The sequence below is a fragment of the Gavia stellata genome, chromosome 19, assembly GCF_030936135.1.
Source record: "Gavia stellata isolate bGavSte3 chromosome 19, bGavSte3.hap2, whole genome shotgun sequence".
NCBI classification, from domain to species: Eukaryota; Metazoa; Chordata; class Aves; order Gaviiformes; family Gaviidae; genus Gavia; species Gavia stellata.
Window position 1 is genome coordinate 8,137,779 of NC_082612.1, and position 25,279 is coordinate 8,163,057.

Genomic DNA, 25,279 nt, shown 5'->3' on the forward strand with positions numbered 1-25,279 from the left:
CTGCAGAAGCAGAGGGAAAGGCTGTGTAGTAGCCCTTTCCAGAAGAAAGGAGAAGATTAGAGAAAAAGATGTAGATCGCTTCCAGACAGTCTTTGAGACTTGGGTGAGAAAAGTCAGGGCATTTCTTTTTATAGAAAAGATTAATACTGAATTACTAACGTCTTACAGAATAACTTCACAGAAATCCCAGCAGCTTTCAAGTTTCCAGTAGCCCAAGCTCCGGCATCTATAACTGCCTCCAATGTGCTGCCTCTCAGAGTATCTTCTATTTCTATTGCTCCTAAACTCTGGTTTTACCATGACTTTTACTAAATGCATTTAATTACAAAAAAACATAAAACAAGAGAAAAGTACCCTGAATACCCCATGCTACCACCACACCCCCTCAAGAGCAAAATTAATACTGCTTACTTTCACAGAAGTCACAGAACTTTGGGTGCTGCAAACAGCAGCAGAAGCATGTAGTGTGGTTAATTCACTAGCAAGGAAAACTCAGTTTGTAGGGTAAACTATCAAAGACTAACCCCATGGAAGTCAGGATACTCTAATCTCTGGCCTCAGCCATTGAAGTGGATTTGAAACTTGCTGTTAGCTAAAGACAATGCAGAAGTAAACAGTTAAAAGGAAAAAAAAAGAAGGAAAGAACTAAAGAGGAGCTTGCCTTCAACTTCTCAGATTTACTCCAAGAACCACTTGAGCTTTGGCAATTAAGAATAAGCTACTCCAAAACACTAAATAGCTCACTAATTAATTGTTCAATAAAGCCTACACAATCCATGATAATTTTATTACTGGCTTCAAAGATGGTACAAGGAGTTCCAAAAAGAACAGCTTCTTCACACTTCATCTGTTACCGCATACAACTTGATTTCTAAACCTGTTCCTTCATCTATGCTAAATAAATGGCAAGAAAAATGGCATTTCAGTACTGTCGATTTAAAGTCCCCGGACAACCATGACAGAACATTTGCTGAACAAACCTGTGTTTTTCTACATTCAGACAAACAATCCAGAACTTGAAATAAAACTTGTTTCCCCTTATCATTTAGATAAGGGTAAAAGCTCTCTCAATCACCTGCAACTTGCAACTTTCTGATGATACGCCACTCTTGAGGGAAACAGGGAAGAAAGAAGAAAAAAAATTAGTAGCATGGAAAGCCAGTACAGGTGAAGGGCTGGGGGGAGGAAATGCTTGTTAGCATGGGTTGACAATCCTCAATTTTTTTTACTCCGAATTCTGCTGTTTATGAGATTTCCATCACATTGCCAAACACAAAACAGCACAAGCTCAATCTTTTGGAGTTCTCCTCCAAACAGGTAAAAGTAACTTTACATAGATAACAGCTGTTGGCACAAGATTTGTTGTACTTTAATGCTGTCCAAACCAATGACTCATACAAGAAGCCTTTCAATTTTAATCAGCATAAACCCCTGCTTCAAACTTGCAGTCAGCATAAAACCTTACATGACCCCTCAAACTTTTTACAATCAAGTCTACAGATGTTTGCATATTCTAGAGAACTGTAAAACTGCTTTACTTTTTATGTCACTTAATATTATTGGTCACGCTCCATTACAATGCAGATCTGTTGTGCACACAGACACATAAGAACTATACAGCTTCACAGAGCACTAGGGAATGGAGAAACTGCAACATCCAACAATCCCTCATTGCCATTATTTTAAAGTTTTGGTGTGGATGCCTCTTGTCACCTGTCTAGCTTAGTTAACTAAAAAAAAAGTTAGTTAACTAAAAAAAAAGGGTTTCCCTTTTCAAATACGAGTAGCAGAGATCAGGAGTTAGAAATAGAAGAAAAGCTGTGATTGTCTGGGAACCTGCAAAAGGAACCATGACACTGTATTTAACACCAGCATGCACAGGAAAATAAAATCTGGTGCCCTTTCTGAAAAAAGGATACTTAAGTTTTGGAGCATCGTTTCCACTATATTCATTTTTGGTAAAGAAGATGTAACATCAGCTTGAGAAAACTTCTATGAAGTTCTTATACAATCACAAATTTGCTCAGCAGCTTTTTTTTTTTCTTTTGAATTGTTCTTTTCTTGGGTCCCTACTGATCACGGAAAGCTACTTGGACGGGAATGCAATTTCAGCAATGCACACAGGAGGAAATCCAAATTCATAGCTTCATTTTTCACCCAATAAAAATCTCTTTGATCAGACCATCTCACAGTAAAGTAATTAAACTCCAGTAAAAGTCTTAGGACGCTTCACAAGTAAAAAAACACTTGAACATCATTGACCCAAATTCAGTATGTGAGAAATAAGTATGTGAAAAGTCTCACAAGATTTGAAGTTTCTTGAAAAGACATGCAGAAGACAGCAAGAAACTTCACCTGTGAGTGATGGCAAAGCAGCTCCATCTGCACCAACCTGCTGGGAGATGTGGAAAATCACCTTTTTTTTTTTTTTTAATTAATTTCAGCAATTCACCCAAGCAATATTCAAGTTTTGCTTTAAGTTTGTACTAGACCAACACACACTAAAGGTGAGTTTAGTGCAAGCTTAAAAACATTATGTTATTTAACAAGCATGTTCTAACTCTAAATTCTCTGAAACTGACTCAGGAGCTCTGGTCATGGATGTCTTTCTAAGTCAGAGCAATGGCTGCAAAAGAAATCAACTCTGCAGGGTAAACTAAGTCTACACTTCTACTAACATCCACTTTCTGAGCTGTGAATTACCCAAGCCTTGCCTTCCATCACTAATCCTAACAGTAGCACAACACGTGGGAATTATGTGCCTTCCCCTACTGTCTGAAGGCATTTAATGTCATCTCCTTTGTCTGAAAAATGTAAACCAGGATCATAAGGGTAAAGGTGTGTTTACAGCCTAGTTTGCACAAATTTCAGTACTATCCATAGTTTGTATCAGAGTTCCTCTATGTCCTCATGGCCTTGGATAACTGATAGCTGCCTGTATTCCTAGCAATCGCTAGAAGTATAAACTTGCTGCAGCAAAACCAAAACCAACCCCCATTCATAACCCTAGAGATAGTAGCACAAAATTTGGGTTATGCTGATTTTGACTTTTCTATTTAAACAGGGAAGAATAGCCTAATAGACCTTTTCAATTAAATTCTTTCAGTTTATCACATCATTTCTTCTTACTTTTGGAGTCTGTAACACTCTCTGTCATTTCTTTTACACTTTCTGCTTCACTTTCACCTAAAATTTGAATGTGAGGCATCAGCATTCTCCCTTACGTTTAGGACTGCTTCCTGCTCCAGTACCGCATGCATGAGAAGAAAAGTGCCTCAGAAGCGGTGCTCTAAGTAGCAGTTCTTTCTCTCAGCTGTCAGTGCACCAACAAATGCTTGCTAAATACATTTGTATAGACCAGCCCTTCCAGCTCTTCAAATCTGCAAGATCTGCCCCTGAAAGAATTTTTAGGGCATGTTAAGATTATAAATACATGAGAAATTTTTAAGACAATACATTCAAAACAGGAGGAGAAAAGCCTTAACCTTCCAGGTCATCACTTGCACATGTATCACTATGACCATCAGGGTTGCTGAAAACCTTCTCAAAAAACGTTCATCAGAAAAAGATTCACTATTTTAACTAATGAACTTTATATTGTTCATAAGCTGGCACATTACAAGACATTAGAAAGTTTTTCTTTCTTATTATTTCTAGGACAATTAGCACAAAAACAGAATGGTGTAATCTTGTTTAGCACTTATGAAGAGAAGTCTTTCCATTTTAGGCCATGAATACATAGCTGGGTCTGGAGCAGCCGTGCAAAGCAGAGCAAAAATTTGACAGTGCCTTTAAAGAAAGATCCTTCCCCTCTTCTACTGAATAAAGAAAATTAAAGTAAGGTAAAAATGAATGGAGGTTTGAGATGAGAGCTTTATGCTGTTTCAGTGCCTTTACACAATGCAAAAGGCAATCAGCTGACTGTTAAGTCTTCCTAGAACTCATTTCACATTACAACAACTTTCATTTAACAGAAAGCATATATAAACACACCAGACCAGAATACTGAAGTGCTCACTGATCACTCTTAGTATTTTTCATGGTTTCCAACTTATATTTTTGTTAAACATTTCTTACATGCTTTATAGATTAACAACAGTTCAATTAACAAATGATTGAGGTGTTTGATGGTGGGAAGGGGGTTGCCAAGTTCCTCTTGTTTGTGGACAGTGATTATATCATACAGGCAGTAGAACAAGCTTGCAGCACTACTGTCAACAGCCACCTCCCGGTCCCCTGCCACAGTGCTGAAAACTTATATTCCCAGTACAGCACCTTGTCTCTAACACCTCATCTCCCTCAAATGTGAAATACGAGAATGAAGGCTATCTACCACAGCTGCTTTTGAGAGCAGGAGATCAGAGGAAGTGGGCAGCAAGGGAATACACGAAGGGCCAAAAAAAAAAAAAAGTCTCCTTGACTGAGGCTGTTATACTACAACGTAAGTATTTTTAGCGTAATAAGAGTTCACAGTCACTGCTGCAAAATTTGAGAAGGGAAAGACTAGTACCAGATGTTGCATCATATTTTATTTTTCCAGTACAAAACCAAGAACCCTGTATATTGACCTAAATACTCAAACAGCCCATCATTAAACCCTGTGTTCATAAAAAGCAGTGTTATCTAAAAAGCTGAGTCTGACTCACAAGTGTCTTTTGTATTTCTATATTGCATTTTTGTCCGAAGACATTTACCCAACTCCTGTTCTTTGGAGTAAGGCAATCATGTTTAGAACAGAGGAAGGATTCCAGCTCTTAGAAAGAACTTGCCTGTACTAAATTAGTAAGATTTCCTTCTAATAGGCTTTTAAACATAAACGGGCTCTTACTCACCCAACTAATCCACTTCCATGATTTTAAAAGACTGCCTAAAGCTAGATGCCCAGTCTCCTATTCCATTTATAGACACTTAATTTCACCCAGTTTTTAGTCATTAGAAATTGAGAGCGCTTAATACTTCCGAAATTAGGACCTTAATAGCTGCTAGAAGTTGCATCTTCACTTAGCAACAAACAAAAAAAAATCCAGAATTAGTCTTGGTTTAGACTATTTGTTTTAAGACACTACACTGAGAACAATGTAGACATGCATCCTGTTTATTCATCGTGTAAGGACGTAACAGCCATCAGAACTGGAAGGCTCTTTTACACCACCATGACAATATAAGCAAGCACTACAGTTCAACCTCAGTACTTGTTTACCCAGTCTTAGTAGTCAGGAAAACAACAAAAAAAAAAAAGAGAAAAGGAGACGAATTTTTTTTATACTGCAAACATCATCCAATAAACCCTTGAGTACCACAAAAAGTTACCTCACTACACAATGCTAAAGAACTTCTATTTAACTAATATACCAGGAAAGTTTTATACTAGCAACAAAATAAACTGATGCTCTGTTGCTAGAGACAAGCCTTAGCCTTTCTGAATTTTCCTTCATTGTGACCCAAAGGAATAAAGACCAAAAGACACTTGCTTGTGAAGGCTGTGCTCAAGATAGCACATTCTTGTAAGTGATCTATGGATATACATTCTTACATACACATTAGTATCCTTACAGAAACAAAATTCTCAGTAACATACTAAAGAGACTTTGGTTTGTTAGGGAACACTAACTAACTAAATATTTTCATTCAGCTTGGCTGACAAACCTCCTAAGGGGCAGGGTGAGCCCTCTTGATAAATTTCTGATCCACTCAATACTTTGGAGTACTTATAAAATAAGTAGCCATAAAGATTTGACATCATCTGCGCATATTGTGAGAAGTAACATAAGGAGTTAATTGACATTTTACTACCACATATTTTTAGACAAACATAAACCCGATGTGCTGGATCAGACCCAGAGATCCATTAGTCCAGTTTCCTCTCAGACAGAGCACAATATTGGAAGCTTTTGCGAGGGTCCTGTAAGGTCTGGTTCAGGTCTATGAAGGACATCTGCCCTTGAAGGCCACTGACTAGGTATCTTCCACAAGTCAATTACTTTAAAGTCTTTCCAAAACACTGGTTACAACTGAGGGTATTAATATACAAATGCAAATAAATTCACTATTAATAATAAATTTTGTTTAGAAAGTAAGTATTTATTTATGTCAGCTATAAGGACAAACTTAGATTTTTCCACAGGAGGTCTGCAAGCTCTGACAGAGATAACAAGCCATGAAACGAACATGTTTTATGCCATCTGCATTGTAGACTCTTTGGAAGGAAGACCTAAACCGAGGCCAGCGATTCTTTTATTTGGGTTTTATTTTTGATAGGGTTTTTTAAATTTATTTTTACCTTTTAAATGCTTCAGCAGGGTTCCTCTCACATTCCCCGGGTTGCAAGAGACTTTGAATAGCAGGATCTCTTAGTTTGTCCTCATATCCCTGGATCAGTCCACTGCGGCAGATTTGTGTAACTAAACCTCTAATAAACCCTCCAACACACAGCGTGTCAGAGTCTTGGGCCCTGCAGAAATGGAAGGCTAGAGCTTGACGATGTAAGCCTCTTTGCAGGTTTGCAGGTGAGCTTGGCCACAGTAACTCAGTACAGAGGGCCGTCTTCCCACTACCGGGCCCTCCTACCAACAATACACCCCAGGCAGCTCCTTTCCCAGAGACAACACCGGTATTATTCCCAGAATTCACTACAAGAGATGGTTTGTTGGCAGCACTGCTGCTGCAGTTAGCTTTCTCCTGGAGGCAGTGCTGAAGCTTGTGGAAAACCCACTCCCTACAGTAAAACTGCTTTCCCTGCAGCAAGCTGGTTTGAGCCATTTTATAAAGCTTCTTCTCTTGGATTTGTCATAAGCAGTGGTACACCTTCAACATCTCAGAGCAGGGAGATATGCATTCATCTTGCGCAGAAAAAAAATATCTTCTGCACAGAACTTGACAGAGGTTATGGTAATCAGTTAACCTTTCTCATAAAACTTAACAGCCTCTTCTCAGGAAGGGTGTCACTCCATTTGTATGCTTTATTATGATTAGCATAACACAATCACAGTTCAGCTGACATCATGAAGCGGTGTCTGATACCAACGCTCAACAATACTTCTCATATGGCTCAGAAGTTCATACAGCTCCATGGCTGCATCTGTAGTTTACGCAGTTGTGCGTGTTCCCAGTATACAGGGGAGACAATACATCTGGAGAAACTGAGGGAAAGCCAACTTTTCAGTGTATACTAAATACCTTCCAACTCTAGGCATTAATCTCCCTGGATATACATCCAGAAGAAGCTGTCCATAATAAAATGTTCCTGCTGGGAATTTTACAGAGAAAGTGATTTTTCTTCACTTACTAAGAAACGGTCAGTTTGGACAGCGAGCTTTGCAGACTTCATACATCTGGGCGAGTGTCTGAGAAGCGCTTCAGATTATGGTTTCTTATGCAGTATAGACGACAGAAAAAAAAGAAAAAAATGTTTACAGCTTCTTATTTCAACACATTCGTAAGTGTCTTCTTCAGGAACTTGGATTCTTACTGAACCTGTTCTCAGGTATCTCAATCGCAAGATGTCAGAAGAGACAACATCTTCCCCTAGAGCTCTGAAATAAAGAAGACAGCACTTTTAACCCTACATGCAAGTCGTAATTCAGTCAATTGCAAATGCAGACAACAAAGAGTAAAAGTCAAGGGCTCTTATTCTTTATGTTTGCTTACACTATTAAACCAAAATAATCTAAAAAGCTGTTTTAAAGAAATTTGTTGTGACAAGGTATGATAAGCCACGCATAAAAAGACATAACAAAAAACAATAAACAGATATGACAGTGGCCTCAAAACCCCAGGAGCAGCAAGTCTTGCATTTTCTCCTGAGGAGAACTGGATATACCCCCTCATCTCGGAAACATTCTTCCTAACAAGGCTTCATCACCGAATTCTCTCTTCACCCAGTTTTTCTCCTGCCGGCTACGGGTTGTTTTTTTTGAAGTTTATTTTACAGGGGAGAGCTGCCGACGGCTCTTCGCGCACTTCTTTGTTCGCGGCTCGCCGGCAGCAGGGCGCCGGCAGACTGAGGGTCACGGTTTCACACACCCCCCCGCCGACACCTCACGCCTCCTCGCCGCCCTTGTCACCGCTCCGTGCCCGCCCTGACACCCCCCCTCCCCACACAAACCCCTTTACCCCGGGCTGGGCTTCAACCCCACGCTCCGGCTTCTCGCAGCCGAGGCAGGGACACGCACGGCTCAAAAGTCACTTCGGCAGCGCCCTGCCAGCCCGCCCGCCTCCCTCGGAGAAACCCCCCAGCCAAGCGAGCAGCTGGGCAGCTCCCCCCCGCCCGCCCGCCCCTCGCACCCCCGGCGCGGAGCACACACGCCCGGTCCCCCGCTCCCCTCCCCCAGCGCACACACACCCGGCTCCGCACAAAGATCCCGGGCACCGCACCCCCACCCCGCCGAGGCGGCCGGCCCCTGCCGCGGCACCCCGCTGCCAGCCCGGCGGCAGACACACACCCCCCCGCCCCGGCGCCAGTCCCCTGCCCACCTCAGGCGGCAGGTACAGCCCGCCCCGCCCGCCGCGCAACGGCCGCCCCGCCGCCAACCGCCGCCCCGCCAGGGACGACCCGCCACCGCCACCGCCCCCGCGGCCGGGCGAGGGGCCTCCCCACCGCTGCTCGCTCACCTCCACCGGCGCCCCAGCAGCGGCGGCGGCTGCTCTTCCAGACTCTCCCCGCGGCGGCGCGGCGCGCCCCTCCTCTTCCTCCGGGCCCTGGGCTCCCGCCCCCGGGCGCCGCCGTGCCAGGGCCGCGGCCACCCCGGTCCGCGGCTGCCTCAGCCCGTTTGGTACTCTCCTCAGCGCCTCCTTGACCCCCCTCCGCCCGGCCCCGCCCCGCCGCCGCGGCCCCGCCCCAGCCCGCCCCCTCCGGCGCCCGCCCCGCCTCCTTCCTCTCCAGCGCGTGCGGCGGCGGGGGCGGGGGCAGATGCCGCCCGACATCTGGGGCGAAGTAGTCCTGGGCGGAGGGAGACGGGCGGCGCGCCCCGCCGCCGCGCGCGCCGGCCCCTTCACCGCCCCTCCTGCCGCCCCGGGCTTTGTCCCGGCCTCCGCCGCCCGCCCGCCTTCCCTCACCGCCCGCGGCGGCGGCGGCGGGACCCTGCCGGCGCGGCCCTGCAGGGGGCGGCAGCGCGGCTCCCTCCGCCGGGGGCCGCGGGCGCGGCCGCAGCGCCCGCCCCGGGGGGCGGCGGGCCGGGGCGGGGGGTGCGGTGCCGCGGGAAGCCGGGCGGCGGCGGCCGGGCGCGGTGCCTGGGGCCCGGCTCCGGCCCCTCCAGGCGCGGCCCGGCGCGACCCGCCGTCCCGGCCCCGCTCGAGAGCAGCAGAACTCGAACAACAAAAGGTTCTGGCTGGAGGCGAACCAGGCGTTACCTCAGCGGCGGGACGCCTCTGATCCCAGCGCCGGTGTGCGCGGGCCCTCCCATCCAAGGCCTTATTTTCTGTTCTAACCAAGCGCAGGCCTAACAGCTTTTTCCCCCTCTGCCACACCATTGCCTTTCCTCATTTTGCCCTCAACGGGCCCGTTCCAGACAGAATTTCATTGCACCGGCTGAGGAAGCGCAGCCTCACGAAGTCCGTGCAGCAATTTTAAGTGTTTTCCCCCCCCGCCTTGCTTCTGGTGAAGCGAAGATCATTTTCCCAAGGCTGCTGAGAGCAGCGGGGCTGGGCCGCGGCCGGGGTCCGCTCCCAGCCACAGGGACACAGTCTCACACCACGTTAATACCGCGACGCTCCAGCTTTGCGGTTTGCGGATCCCTACAAACCATTGGAAACACAGACCTTAATAGGGGAGAAAATAGGGTAGAACCTGCTCCCAGACACCTTTGGGAACCCCCCTCCACCCATGACAAGAAAGGGAAAGCTCTCCTTTATTTTGGCTGCATGATAGCAAGGGAAGGGAAGGATTTTCATTAAAATTTGCTCCCCTTGGAGCTGACTGCATTATTTATGATAAGGCATTTTTCCATTAACTGTTGGATCAAGGTCTTGATGATTACTAAATAGTGCCTTCATTTCAGCACGGCTCGGTGTGGTTTCATAGACCAGGTAATTTAAGTATTGTGGAGTACACACTGAATATATCCATATAATACAACAGAGTAATTTAGGGCCCTTCAAGGAGTGTCCCAAGAATCTTTGTGGGAGCAAAATGAAAGATTAAATAAATTCAGTTGGTATATTGAAGAGCTTAGAAAAACAAGTCTGTCTGCTTCTGAAAACCAGTAGAACAAGTTTGAAGAACCTTTGGAAGCAGTGAATTACGAATTTGCAAAGCAATTGGGAGTGGGGGAGAAACAGAAATAAGATTAGTAGTAAGAAAAAGTTGTGTGGTTGTTTTGTTTTTTTTTTTTTTTTAAGCTTCCTTACTTGGTTGGATTTTTTAAACCAAGTTCTTTAGGCAAATAGTCTTCTCAACGCTTCCCCCCCACCCCTCAAGCTGCACTGCCCTTCCATTTTGAAATGTTGTGGAAACTCAAGACTTCCAAAACTGATGCTAATACAAGTTCCAAGAGACTTTGAATTGTAAAATTTTTTCTTTTAACAGTAAAGGGATAGAGGATAGATAAAATTTTGGAGTAGTGGAATTGCAGGTCTGGTCAGCTGAGTTGGCGAGAGACAAAACAGAGGTTGACAGAGGGAAAGAAATTGTAAAAAATCCACAAGAAATAATGGCAGATCCAACACCTTAAGAGACAGATCTTAGGCACAAACATTAGACTGGTAGATGATCCAGAAAAAAAAAAGGATGAAATTGGACAATCGTGAGACCCAAAAGTGCAGCTTCTGCTTTTCTGATGACCAAGACACAAATGAAAACCCAATTTATATGAAAAGGTGCGGTCAGATTTCACAACATCCAGTATGAATACACCGCAGCAGGAGGAATAGCATGGTTTGCTAAAATCAGAGAGATTTAATCACAATGGAGTTGTAGATAATAATTGTAAAAATACTAACCTTTCCACGCTAATACATAAATTCTACAACCAAACAGATGACAATAATTTGATTTTAGCACTGGACAGAGAACACAGAATAACTACCCCCACAAAACTAACTTGTGGGTGCTGCACCTGAGCAAAGCTTCCCTTCACAATACCACTTTTACAGCTAACATGAGGTGTATTAAGTACTTGGGGGAATGACAAGGGGAAGAGAGAGAGGGGAAGGGAGGGGGGAATAGCAGTAGGAAAAAAAAATGCGGCAGGCCTACAATATAATTATACCCTTATCACTGGTAGGATTTTTAGTCTTTTGTTCAAAAGAAGGCAAAATATTGCAAGATCTGAAGTATGACCTGCACACGTCTTTCCAAAAGGATGTATGTACGACCTAAAGGTGAAGGTTGGTAGCGGCCTTGCATTGACCCCCCGGATTACTATTAGGAAGCAAAAGCATATAGACACTTATGAGAAATCCTTTTTTTTCCCCATTAAAAAAATTGTAAAAAAGTTCAAAGGGTGAAAAAAAATGAGATTGTCATGAAGTAAGAGGCACAGCCGCTTAGGCTGGGATCTTTCATCTGTACACAAAAAACTAAGACCCTAAAGTCAACCTTCAAAAGCAAGGAAGGCATTTTGTTATCAAGTTTATTTGCATAGTACCTCCTATATATAACGTGACAGCTTAGATGACATCATCCTAGTGAATTATTATAGCTAAGGGTCAGATATTACTGATACAATTGTGCAATGTTGTAGTTAATGAGACAGTATCAGGATAAGAACTAAACCTTATTTTGTGGTTTTGTATAACTTAGTTTGACATAGATAGCAAACCAACCATGATATAATTGGATGCAACCTTGCAGGCTACAAGACTGACAGATAAGGCCTAAAAGAGACACAAAGAAGATGAAACAGATCAAAATTTCCTTTCTGAAAAAAACCTCTCTCTCCTTTTTAGCTTCAGTGGTCTGAAGCTGTAGTAACTTTCCTGCTTAACCTGAGCCATGATGGGAGGTTTGTGCCATGCGTGGCTTTAAGTACAGTTTTATACTAAAATACTGGTTAAGGCTAAGAAAATAAGAAACTTTTAGTAAAAAGATTACACAAAAAGTTGTAACATTATGAAGTCTGCACCAACACAAGAACCGAGGGGGTGGGTAAAACAAAAATCTGCTATGCTTTCTAAATGATTTGCCATATCTTTTTCAGAATATTAGAAAAGACTATTCTGTGTTTTTCAATTGTTTTAACAGTTTCAATATGATGTTATTTGGATATGGAAGTAGTCAATCCTGATGGGCAAGAGAACATAATTGATTACAATGAGAAAGGCAGTACGAGGCTGATACTTAAAGTCATCAAAATCTGAGCCATCATATGCATATGTAAACTTTTGTTTGCTTTGTATGTAATTTGGAGTGTTATTAGCAGTTTGCCTCTTTTCTGTTTCATGCGTGACTCAGACCCGCCATGGGTCCGGCAGTCTGGGTGCACGCACGATCCAGCCAGTTCAGAGCTGGCTCTGCACGCAAAGGGAGCGGAGCTGAAAATCCTTGCAAGCTTGTAGTGTCTTTGGTAAAGCTTTTGGTAGGGAATGATTCACATCCAAAAATAAATGTTTTGCAAGGGTGGGCCTGAGGCATGATTATCTGCTTAAACATGTAGTAGTCATTTTAACTACTTTTCTAACTTTAAGTTGGTGATTTTCATGCATAATTATGTATTAATTCAGATACTTTCATTCTGACAGGTAAAATTAGTGACGTTGATGGTAAATAAAGATAGCGTAGACTTAGTATAACATAAGAACGTTAACATAAAAATTTTGTGATTTCCCAAGCAAATAGTGGAAGTCTTATCACATGAAATATTTAGGCAAAGGCATTTCTCTGATACTGATGCTTCAGGTCTCTGTCCCAGGCAAAATGCACTTTCATCTTGAGCCTCTCAGTATCATATAACATGCCTCCACAAAATCACCTGGAACTCCTGTACATGGGTGGCCCATGTTCAGCCTGGCATCCACTGCAATGTTTGTGGGTCCCTTTCAGCAGGGCTGCCGCTCCACTGGTTGCTTCTCAGCCTGGGGAGATGCCTGGGGTTGCTCTGTCCCACGCACAGGGCTCTGCACCTCTCCTTAGTGAGCTTCCCAAGGTTGCTGCCGGTTTGGTTTCAAAATTCAGCAAGCTCCCTCTGGACTGAAGCTTGCGGTTTGCCATGCCAGCGACTTCTCCTGTGTAGCACAATGCCCTCCACAAGTTGCACTCTGTGTCATCAATCCAGGCTAGCAATGAATATGCTGGAAAACATCAGCCCCTGCTATTGATCTGGGAGCCCCTGCTAGTCAATGGCTGCAACACGGACATTGCACCACCAGTCACGGTTCTCTGAACTGGCTGGTGTGGCCAGTTGCCAGCCCACCTAATCACCCGTTCCTCCAGGCCGTAGCTCCTCAGCTCCTAAATGAGAGTGCTACAGGGGATGTCAGAAGCCTTGCTAGGGTCCAGTTAGATCACAGTCACCATTTGCTGATCATCCGCAGAGTCAGTCGTAGTCAGTTGTGCCGGTAAAGTGCAGTTTGCCTGACTATGTTGTCATATATTTGGGAATGGACTCCAAGAGGATGTGCTTCGTGAGCTCCTCAGAAACTGAGGTGAGGCTGACCATCTAGTTCCCTGCATCCTCTTTCTTGCCTTTTTTAAAGAGGAACATAATGCTGGGTTTTTTCTAGTTATCAGGGACTTCCCTTCATCACTGATTTTCAATAGATGAAGGCAATAGTGTTCTTTTACATAAGAATATAGCAAGGAAGTATAATAGTTCCTTTCAGCTCCTTCCTCAAGCCTTCCTCATTACCCAGTAATTTGGGTAGGAGTACTATCTATCCCATCTATTGAAACTGGATCTCTGTGAACAAAGGACGCAAGAATGATTGAGCTAAAGCAAAATTAAACAAAAGACCCTGGATAGGATAATGTGGTGGCTGGAACACTTGGCCAGGAGAGGAGGGAGCTGTATTCTCATTCCCTCTGAAAAGGAAATTGTTCCTATTTCCAGGCTGACAGCAGTAATTTCTAGGTCATTACAGAACTGCCACCACAACATATTCTAGTTGCACTTTGGTAGAAAAATGGCTACTGTGCTTTGGGTTAGAAAAGGCGATTATCTGCTCTGTGATAAACAAAGGCCAGGATCTGTGCCCTCTTTCAAATAACAGCATCTGTCCTGTAGCCACAGAAAAGGGAAGGGAAGAGGTTTGCATCCACGTATCCTTATCCTTTGTGCACATACATATGTGCATTGAATACCCCAGCAATGGTAGATGGTCATTTTGTAGCTTAAAAACAGAATCGAGACAAACTCAGGAGACCTGCTGTCCATGCCTGGAAAAGATTGTGGGTGGGAAAAGACGACAGGCAGGGAGAGGCACCCAAACTGCCTGGTTAAGGCACTTACCAGCTGGCAGCTCACCCTCCACAGCACAGGAGTGAAGAGGCAGGGCAGGCAGGCCTACCTGAGCAGGACTATCGGCAAGAAGTAATACATCAAAGCACAGCCAAGCAGAGCTGCCAAAACCAGAGCAAAACACAGCAGCAGTATTGCAGATACCATAATTAAACGAGTGTCTGGTATCTTGGGTATCTTTTCTATCACGTGTAGTTATAACTGATTATATCTACTACTATGTGATACTATCATCCTAGTAGTACAATTGCTCATCACCGCTATGCTGTCAAGAAAAACGCTTTTCCAGATAGCTATTCAAAATAAGAGCCCGGTTTAAATGCTCTGAATTGCTTCTGGAATAGCCTTTTTCTTTCTCTCTCGTGACATGGGAGCACCATCCTCCCAGTGTAGGCACCAGGATTGCACGCTAAATTTAGCCATCGGGCTCGGGGACACTTTTATGCTTCTTGGGCAAAACCCCAGGCATCGGCTTTCAAGATTTGCTGTAGCATCTTTGTTTTAAATATATATATACAGAAAAACAAAGTCATTGTTTTAGAAGTGAGAAAATGGCAGGATTTAGTTTTTTCTGTCCTTTTAAACAAAAAGTAACGAGGAAGAGATGAATTTTCTATTTAATAATTGATACTCAACCTCTGATACTGATTGGCATGGGTTTAGCTGGGTGTCTGGAAAAGGCATGGCAATTTTTAGGCAGCTGAACAAAAAAATTCTGAAGTGACTGCTTTTAGCATCTAAGAAATATGTGTTGACGTAGTGCTCTGGAGTGCTATAGTTTGTCTAGCCTATGTCATTCTAACCTTCAGTATTGCTGTGCATATAGGAACATGAATATATTCAGCTTCTTCCTACCAGAGAGTAACATGTTGCCCAGTATTTGTGCGATATGAATTACGGTATAACATTACCGTTCCATTTAATAACAGTTGACAATGGACAAGGCCAGTCAAAATTAATAATAAAGTATAATATTCTGGAAAACAGGTGCTGCAGTTCATAACTAGTTCTGTTGGATGAAAATGTGTGAGGAACTGGGAAGAATTTAAATGTCATTAAGTGATGGCATGAAATGTCTATGGAGTAGAAAGAAAAAATCTGCAGCAGTAAGCCATAGGAGAAGACTAAATCAAGAAAGTGACTTTTTATGTGAGTTGGACCAGAAATTATTCAGTATCATTCTCAGACCAGGTATGAAAAAGATAATCAGTTGCCTAAGAATATAATACTTGTATGAATAATCAGAATTACTACAATGACAGAAGACTGTATGCTGGCACAAGGCTTTGTATAAACTTAGTGAAATCTTACAAAATATTTCATTTATGTGAGAAATGAATAAGCTGTAAACTTTGGGAAATACTGTGTACAAGTAGCTTCAGTACATGCTATATATTCCTCATGTAATCTCACTGTTTTCATCAGTTTGTGTTACATGCAGTGTCTGAATGCTTGCCCTGACCTGCTCTGTGATCTTGAGCAACTCGTGTCACCTTACCTGCTTCTATTTCCCCATCTGTACAATAAAAATAGTAAATCTTTCCTATCTCCTTTCTTATGCCTGGTCAAACGGCAAGCTAAAGCAAGATTTACCAAAATATTTTGTACCACTTGAGTAACATAAGGTAGCCGTAAACTTGCTCTGACAGGCGAAGTTTGACTCATGTGCCATTGGATCAGCATAAACTATCCAGGCCAAACCATAAGTAGTAAATAACCAAAATACCTTTTGCTGTATATGCTTTTACAAACTTCTGCCCTAAGCCTATAGCCGCTCATAGGCTTTTATCTGAGAAGTCATGCTGATATACTATAAAGAGTCAATTTAACTCAGTTTCTCTGCATGTAGTTTACCCTGTCTCAAGACAGTTCCTTGTTATTTGTGAAATTCATGCATTTTAAAGGCTATACTGCAATCCTTATGCAGGCAGGCTGCCCATTTGACAGAATCCCCAGGTCTATAAGCACTTGCTGTTGCACTTCTGCTGTTCTTCTGAATTTGTAGGTGCTCTGTAAGTCATTATTTTAGAAGTGAGAAAATAAGGATTTAATTTAGCCTGTTCTTTTAAACAAACTTTACCTGGCAGGGAGCAGCCTGCTCCATCTGAAGGTGGGTGGGCATTCTACCATTCATTGCATTAGCTGCAAGACTACCACATCTATCAAATGCAAATTTGGTTTTATCTATAAGCTAAGCTTCCAGAGTTATCAGCATTTTGGAAAATAATATGGAATGCAATCATGCCCCTCTTTATTCTTTAACACAAGGCATGCTTAAAATAGCAAAACCAGATCCTCCTTTCTTACGAGGAGACTCAAGTAACACAAAGCACATCCACCAGCTCGGTGAGAGCACTGGAGGAGCCAGCCAGGCGCAGAAGAGAGCAAGCTCAGAGCTGTTTTGGTGGCCCTTGCTAGCAGCGTTGCTCATAGGGTCACGGGGCAGCTCTGGCCCTTGCCCTGCCCAGGCTAAGGCAGGGAAGAAGAGGGTAAAACACCACTTCAGCATCCTCCATTGCTGCACTGAGGTCTATTTGAAAAGTCATACCCATTGCTTCTAGAATTATTTTTATGCCTACATTGTTAGTAAATATAAATAATCAGCATAATGCTAAAAAAATTGTAATACAAACTGTATTTTTTTTACAGGCTGGGACCACTAAAATGTTATAGACACTCAGAAAATGGAATTATTCATGACAAATTATAATCAACAGTGATAAAGATACAAGAGATAGTTATCTGTTTCCCTGCATCTATGAAATAATTTGATTAGTCCTTTTCTAACACATTTCTAAACACTAAAAATTCATCATCTCACTGTGTATTTTCTGAGTGTGTTTTGGAAAAGTTTGCTTGGATTAATTGCAGATCTTCTGGATCTAGAAGAGGAAGCTAAAATATATTCCTAGAAATGTTCTATTAGACTTAGAAAATAAAATGAGAAAGACAAACTCATGTTGATTGAAAAAAGCATCTGCATTTTTTGTGGAAGTGAATTTAGTTTGATCACTAATGTCCTTTGATAAGGAGAATTTCATTCACTTCCCCTAAATAAGAAGCTCGCTCTATTTTCCATCTTCCAGACTATCTATTCTAATGGGTTTTAAAAATCCAAAATAATTACTATTATAAAGGGAATAAAAAGGAAAGAATCAAGTTATGTTTCTCATGCAACACAGTAAAATAACTCAAAACTTTAGATGCATACTGGAAGAGAAGGCTCATATCAAAGCAACTAACTTTTCCACTTGTTATTTTCCAACGTGACAAAATTGGTGTTTTGTGGGTTAAGATTTAGTTTGGCCTGTCATAACAGTAAAATCAGATTTTTCTGCACCTACCAAAGACAGAAGTCACATGCCTTACTTATACTTTACAAGCTGAAGGTAACTTGGGAGAGGTTCAGAAAGTACATAAAGTTGATTCAAGGCAGATACTAACTTTGGATATTAAATGGTATTTGTAGAAATTCACAAACCCACTGTTCTCCAAAGTGCAATGCCTGCAGATATGTAGATAGCATCGTGAAGATGCATATAGAGCTGCATTAAACACTGCGGTATGACATGGGAAATGCAGGTAGCTTTCCTCCACAGAAGCAGCAGTCAGAGCAGGAAGAATATTCTTTTCCCGTGCCTGTGAAGCATGCAGTAAGCCACTGCAACCTAAATAGTAGTGGTAATACCAGCAACAGCTTCCAAAAATACCCTTTTACAGTAATTGGCAAAAGTTCTCCTGAATTGACAGACACAGACTTTTCCAAAGTAGTTTGGATTTCAGTGGCATTTGTTTTGGAGCAGTCAGCATACTGGGAACCTGGAAAACAAGCGCGATGATGGCTTTGAAACAGCTCTTCTGCAGCCTTGAGCGTGATGATACATTACTGAACACCTTACTGTTCGCTATTAACTATCTCCTGCTGCTCAGCTTGCATTACCAAATACCCTGCCTTTTCTGCATTGCATTAGCACACGGGTAGAAATCCAAACTCAAGTCAAAATCCAGGCCACATCTTTAAAGCTTAAAGGGTTTGCTTACAGGTTGTTTCCATGAGTCCCTCATCTTCATAAAATCCCGTTAGCACTCTTATGAAGCAGGCAATGAAATTGAAACCTGTGAGAAGAAATGAAGATCTGGCTTATGCAGCAGATGGTTTATGACGGTGGTTTATGACTACGGAATACACTGCCCAAAAGGATTTAAAGGATATTTAGACGTAGAGCAAGACTTGTCTTACTATTTTAGCTTTCTCTTGAAAGCAAGTCTCAAAAAACAGTCTAAAAAAACAAATGGACTGGAGGTTAAAAGAGAAAAAAGCATTAATTTGATGATACAGTTTCTCTGAAAAAATTATAGTAGTCTGTGTTGAAAATGGCATATTAAAGTAAACAAATTACCAGTCTGACCTATCCATGTCCTTATAGATTAATTCCTGTGATCCTGAACCTGCAGAAAGACTGGAAAAAAGCAAAGTCTATTTTGTTACGTAGTCACAAACAGCAGACAAAGGGGCAAAAGATAAATTGTCTTTGCTGGCTCTACTGAGTTTTAGCAAGAACACTCCAGTACCTTAGTGCTGGATATACTTAGAAACATTAAGAGGTGGCATGTAGGACCTTGAAGCTGAGGATTTAGCAGAAGAAAAAAATAGGAGGATTTAAATGGATTAACTGGGTGATGGGACTCAAGCAGAAGGAGGTGGAGATAACTTTAGCTATCTAGTCAATGAGAAGAGGGAGAAATGATAAATGGAGTCCTGAAGCCTCCACAGATTAAATTATCTGGGTGGGAGGCAGGTGTGAATTACTGGGGAAGTGCAGGGACTAAAGGGATTTTTGTATTTGCTGGTGTAAGATAAGTTCCCCTTCATCTGACACGGTCACAGTGGTGGAAATGCATGGAGCTGTGGCTACCCATATACGTATTATCTAAGGACTGGGGAATAATTCTCAGTGTGAGAAGAGAAGGAACCTTTCATGTCTCACTAGAGACTCAATGAAGTGAAACAGGGCAGCAGAAAGATCAACCTTGACATACATAGGAAAGAGTCATTAGTCACCATGGCAAAGAATCTTACTATAATGGAGAGGATTGAAAGTAGCCTGGAGACAACTGAGGAAGCTGCCTATACAGCAGATAGACATGCTTGCAAGTGTTGCTAGAAATCAATTGCCTATTCCTGACATCAACAGGTTTTCAATCTCTTTGCAAGAGTCTCATTTTAAAATACTTTTGCAACTATTTTCAGATCAATCTCTGTTGCTCAAGTGGTAAGAATCTGTTTGGTGGCTGTGACTCCGTTATCATACCTGCCATGTTTTGCTACAGTTTTTAGCGTGTATTTGTTTTCTTCCCCTTTGACTGCTAATGAAGAGGGTAATAACTATCACCCTTACAGTAAATCAAATTGAACAGATTAAAGCCAGGTTTATCAGAAGTTCTGTCAGGTTTTGTCAGAAAAATAGAAAATAAATCCAATTGCTTTCTAATTAAGAATGATAAATTATGGCCCTATATTAAGCCGCTATATTAACTCCCCATGCAAAGACACTAATTAGCATCATTGCCATAATAGAAAAAACAATTATTGTTTCCCTACTTTGACAAGTGTTCCAGATTTCAGAAATCACTGAAAGTCAAGTAGACACTTTTCACTTTGCAACAGCTTTTAAGGAAAGTCAATAGTTCAGTGGCTGTTTTCAAGGAGTTTTAGACTCATCCATGTTTTTTCTTGCATTATATTCACAGCGTTAAATTCGGCGGAAGAGGGTTAAGTGTTTTACTACTAATTCAGAGTCTTACTATTGGAGGTAATAGCATTGATGTGTATCAACTGCTTTGTAATCCTGTTGACATAAACTAAAGTCAGATGTGACCAGTATACAAGAGCAGTGATGACCACAGCAGTTGTCCCAGCTTTGTCATCCAGCAACACTCTATGTTCTCATTTAGTAGACATATTTTTTCAATCATTTCATACTTGCATTTTCTTCTTAAGCCATGCACCCTAACCGCGTGCGTGGGCTGGTTATGTTCTTTAGCATTTTGACTGCATTCTCAACAGAGGGTTACAACCACTAAATCCCCTACTAGCTTGTTAAGTAGCTAGCTTGATTCTTCTAAACACTCCTTGAGATCCACCCACACCATGAAGAGTAATTCCCTCCAAGTTAAATCAGATTATATTTAGTCGGGAAATTTAATTATGCCATGGCAATAGGTATTTTTCAAGTGACATAGATTAGATGGATTAATCAGATGCTTGGGAGGTAGGCGGTTGATATTGAAAAGGCAAAATTTGTTTGCACTATATGTACAGACAATTCTGAAACTGCCAGCCAAATCAGAAAGGACAGATTTGCATTGGTGCTTTTAATGAGAAGTAGATTAGTAGCAGCTGTGCAGTTAAAAGAAAACAAAACTAAAACAATCACCTTTTTAAGCCAAGCTGAAGAGTGAAAACCAGTGTAAAATTTTAATAAATACAGCATGACTGGATGCTGACTGACAGCTTCAGTATTATCTCACTATAAATGTATAATAATTAGTTGGGCAATTCAGCTTTCTGAGGAACATTAACTATATTAAAATTGCAATCAACTCAGGAAATCAGATTCCTAAATACACTGAAGCCAATGCCTGGTTTTATACACAGCATCTGGGAGCAAGAAGTGATAACGAGCACAAGTGAAGTTAGGACAATGCAACAGAAGTATTTTAGGAACCTGGACCCAGATTTTCCTTAGCTTGCGTCTGAACTGGAACTGTTTCCAGCTCCATAATGGGGCAAGACCCCAGTATAAAAGCAGTCCCTGCCCTGGAAGCAGCGTGCAGCCGGACTGGGGAGATGGCCTGAGATGCTGCAGGGAGAGCGCAGCAGCAGACCTCATGGGTATGGAGTCAGAGGAGTGTGTGTATATAATTATATTCATGTTCTGATTATATAGCCAGATGACTCAAACACATGTTGCTGCTTTTCCTAGGAGCATAGAAAATTTGGACCACACCAGTTGACACAAAAAAAATATAATGGCTGTCATCACGCTGATTTGTAAGCAAGGCACATTGTCACCTTTATGAAAGTCTACTTCATTAAGAATAACATCTATGTGACATTTTCATTTAATCCTAATGACTGCATAATTATTAATTACAGTAGCTACAGAAGCAAAATCCCAGGGAAGCTGCAATCTCAGTCATATCATTCTTCACAGTTGCCAGGTGCTTTCAGATTACTTTACCCAGAAAAAAGTAATTTAGCCATTATTTTTGAGAAACAGTCATCATGAATATGGAAATTCTGCCACAGTCACTGAAGAGTCTTCTATGTCAGGCTTAAAAAAAGAATTATAAACAGTGTTTCTTTTTAAAAATATTATGTTATGACAATTCAGTTTATTCAAATCACACCTTGAAGTTGTCAATATATTGAACATACACATCAAATAATATTGTTCAGCATTGGACTAAGTCCTGCTGAGTTAATACATAAGCATGATTCTCATTGTCAGTGAGTTACAAAGTTATATTCTATTACTAATAGCATCTATGCTAATTTAAATCTGCTTTCTCTTATTTAAGCTTTTGGTACTTCAAATAATTCATTTAAATTCATGAAATAAAACTAATTTTTGTTTTAATCAGTTTCAGCTGTGCTCATTGCCATTAGAAGAGCCCCCTGTTAGCAAGTCAAGGGAGAAAAATTGAAATTGTCAACTACATAATTTTGAAAAACTAACTATAAAAAACCTATAGGATACTTAGAGAAGAAGGGTTTCTGATGCATTTAAAATTTGTCAATATTGACACCCAGTATTGGTTTTGTTCTTTTTGCTGCATTAAACAGATTATATATTTAGAGTAGAAGTTGAAGCAGGGGGGATGGTGTAACTCCAAGTATTTTTCCCATACTGAAGTAACGAGCCAGATTACAGAAGACAAAGGTGAAAGTGGATGAAAAATGGATTAAGCTACACTAATCATGCTCAGTCTGGTGGTCTGAAAATATATAAAGAAATACCATAAATGCCATTTTTTATAAAGGTTTCACATTAAAATCAGCATTTGAAGACATCTTTGTAGAGTTAATTTTGAAGAATGGCAGCATTAGCCTGAAGTAACCTCCAGTTAACTTTCAAACTTCCACTTACATATTTTGGATAGAGCTGTGTTTCAGTAGCCTCTCTGCTTTAATCCTTCCTCACATGTCTAACTGTATGAAGGAGTAGTCTCACAGAGTCCTATTGGCCTACCAGTGTTTTTAAAACCGAACATGAGGTGAGGTTCACACATAAGGTTTTGGATCTGGCTATGTACGCTAAATAACTCTCTGCATATTTGCCTGTGGCATAACATCTAGCGTTTGCGATTATATATGTGTATTGATGCCAGAGGAAGCCATGTGCAGACAGACATTAATGCATGCTTATCTGCCACATTAGGATGCCTGTCTGCGTATGAGAACCCAGGTTATTCTTGAAAGGATAACTATACTGAAGATACCATGGATGACCGAGACACCTATTACAAATTTGATCCTTAAAACAGAACTGTTTTTCTCCTGGTATTAGTATATGCAACTATTCAGATTTGTACACAAATATATTCATACATAAAACACTATGAATCTTCATTGAAATTTAGAACCCTTTAAAACTTCACTTAATATCAAATTTGTTCTGTCATGGTCTATTTACAATACAAATAGGAAAACTTTACAAACTGCTTGATAAAGAAAAAAGATTATTAACCAGCAAATCTTTGCTTAAGAATGAGTGCTCCTTAACATACCCACATCAACATTGCTAAATTGAGAAACATTTATGAACCAGCACTCAGTGAACACCAACACTCCTTTGTTAAATAGATGCTGGTAAATGCATTTATCTGTGGAAAATGCTAAGGGTATGCACTGCAGTAAGGCAAGACACAGCAGTGCAGCATCAAGACCAAGGACATCTTTAAGAAGCATGGGACTAGAAAGGCTGTGACTGCTGTTAGGGGTCTAGGCAAGCATTGTGATGAGTTATAGAGAAGCCAAACACAGGAATAACTGGAGAGGTGGTTTTTGTGGTCATAAAACGGCAAGCAGGTGTGCTACAAGGGTGTCTGGGCAAGAGCAATGTCCCAAGGCTATTGATGTACAAAGGTCTTTGGAGTCAGAAAATTGGGAGGGAAGAGAAGTTTGGAAGCCTTGATAGGGAAATGTGAAGTCTCTACTAAAGGACTTGAATGGATTTGCAAAGCTTTGCTCTAAAGGTAAAAAACCATGGTTAATAATAGTAAGAAACAAGATCCTGGAATGGGAGAATTTAATTGCAACAGCAGTTATACACTGTAAAGAGTTCTGGGACATGGAAGACAGTATAGCAAGAAGGAGGACAGTGTAGGCTTTAATTAAACAAAGAACATGGAACTGGCCCTCTAAATCAATCGTTATTTCTAGGAGGCAAGGACAAGTGCAGAGCTGTGTAAATGTGTGAACAGAATTTTGGGTAACAGCCCTGCAGATTTCTCCGAGGAAAATACTTTGACAGATGCCGAGTGGGACTACTTCTCCTTATGTTGAACCCAAAGGCAACAAAAAAATTAAAATTACTTCATGGTATCCAAGAAAAATCTAAAAGAAATCTTGATGCGTAAGACTCAGTTTATTTTTTTGCCAGGTCTGGAGTGAGGTATTGGAAAGAAAACAGACTAACGGTTTGATTCAGATAAAACTCAGACACTGCTTTTGGCAATTCAGGACAGTTTTCTTCCTATGCAAAGACTAATTCTGTTGCTCTTGTTACATACTTAACCACAATTAAAGCACCGATCGAACTCTTCATGCAGTTTAAATGTGTCTACATCCACAAACATGAGCAGGAACATGCTTACTTAACTTCAGCCAAGGATCTTAACCCACTGCCTTTAGCGGTGAGTGGTCTGAAATGGCAGTCTGCCAGAAGATCAGAAAGTATGCTCACTACCTTTATGCAGAAATCCTATCTGAACAGAGTTCTCAGCGATGAACTGTCACTTGAGTCTTTTCAGGTGAGTTGACAAAAGCATTTATTTTTAAACTATGAAACAACAGGTTCTTGGTGATGACATTTGAAAACGCCTGTCATTTAAATGGCAGGAAAGGGAACATAGGGTTTGCTATTTGCTAGTCAACGCTTTGCATCTCGCTGTTTCTTGGAGTGATATTTCTATGCAGTATTTTTCATTAACCTTGTCTAAGATAATGTGACAACACAGTCAGAAGTAGCCAGTGGTCCATGACTCGAAGACACCAAGCATGACAGGAACAGACTTTGGATGGGGAAGCGGACAAGACTAAGACAAGACAAAATATAGTTCTGGTCATGACAGCAGGAGATTGGACAGAGCCCATGAGATACACACATCCTAAATCTATCAGAGTTGCATGGTTAAGGTTGTAGTAATGAGAAAGCCACTGACCATCAGTGAATGCAAAAGAACTAGGACAAGAATATGTGCAAGATTTCCTCAAGTCCATTGTGACTGGAACACAATAATCTTGATACCTCTTTTAGGTCTGCTCTGGAGCAAAAACCACCCTTGCGTGGTGTCAGTGGTACAGCGGGTTGTGACAAAAATATTTGTGAAAGAACAGTTCCACCTCTGAACACAGATCCAGCATCAGTTCTCAGACAGCTGTCTTTGAACCTCTAGGATAAAATGGAAGTTGTTTGGCACCCTCTGCATAGATTGTAGGGGGTCAGAGGAATAAAACTTAATATTTACCCCCACACACTTCAGTCTGTAAAGGTTATAAAAACCTGTACATTGCAAACCTTGCTAGCTCTGCACAAATTTCTAGTCATTTGTGAATACGAAGTGTTTTAAGCATGTGAAGTGCTTAGTCACATTCTTAAATT

General features: G+C 41.4%; 1 protein-coding gene across 1 annotated transcript in view; it reads right to left on the reverse strand.

The window, feature by feature from the left end:
* Nucleotides 1–7,517, reverse strand: part of ANKRD50 (ankyrin repeat domain containing 50) — a 40,302-nt gene extending 32,785 nt beyond the window's left edge. Inside the window, exon 1 of the mRNA XM_009819631.2 lies at nucleotides 6,281–7,517. Coding sequence (XP_009817933.1) covers nucleotides 6,281–6,759 — 479 coding nt within the window. The 5' untranslated portion in view covers nucleotides 6,760–7,517. The remainder of the gene's footprint in view (nucleotides 1–6,280) is intronic.
* Between the last annotated feature and the right edge of the window lie 17,762 nt (nucleotides 7,518–25,279).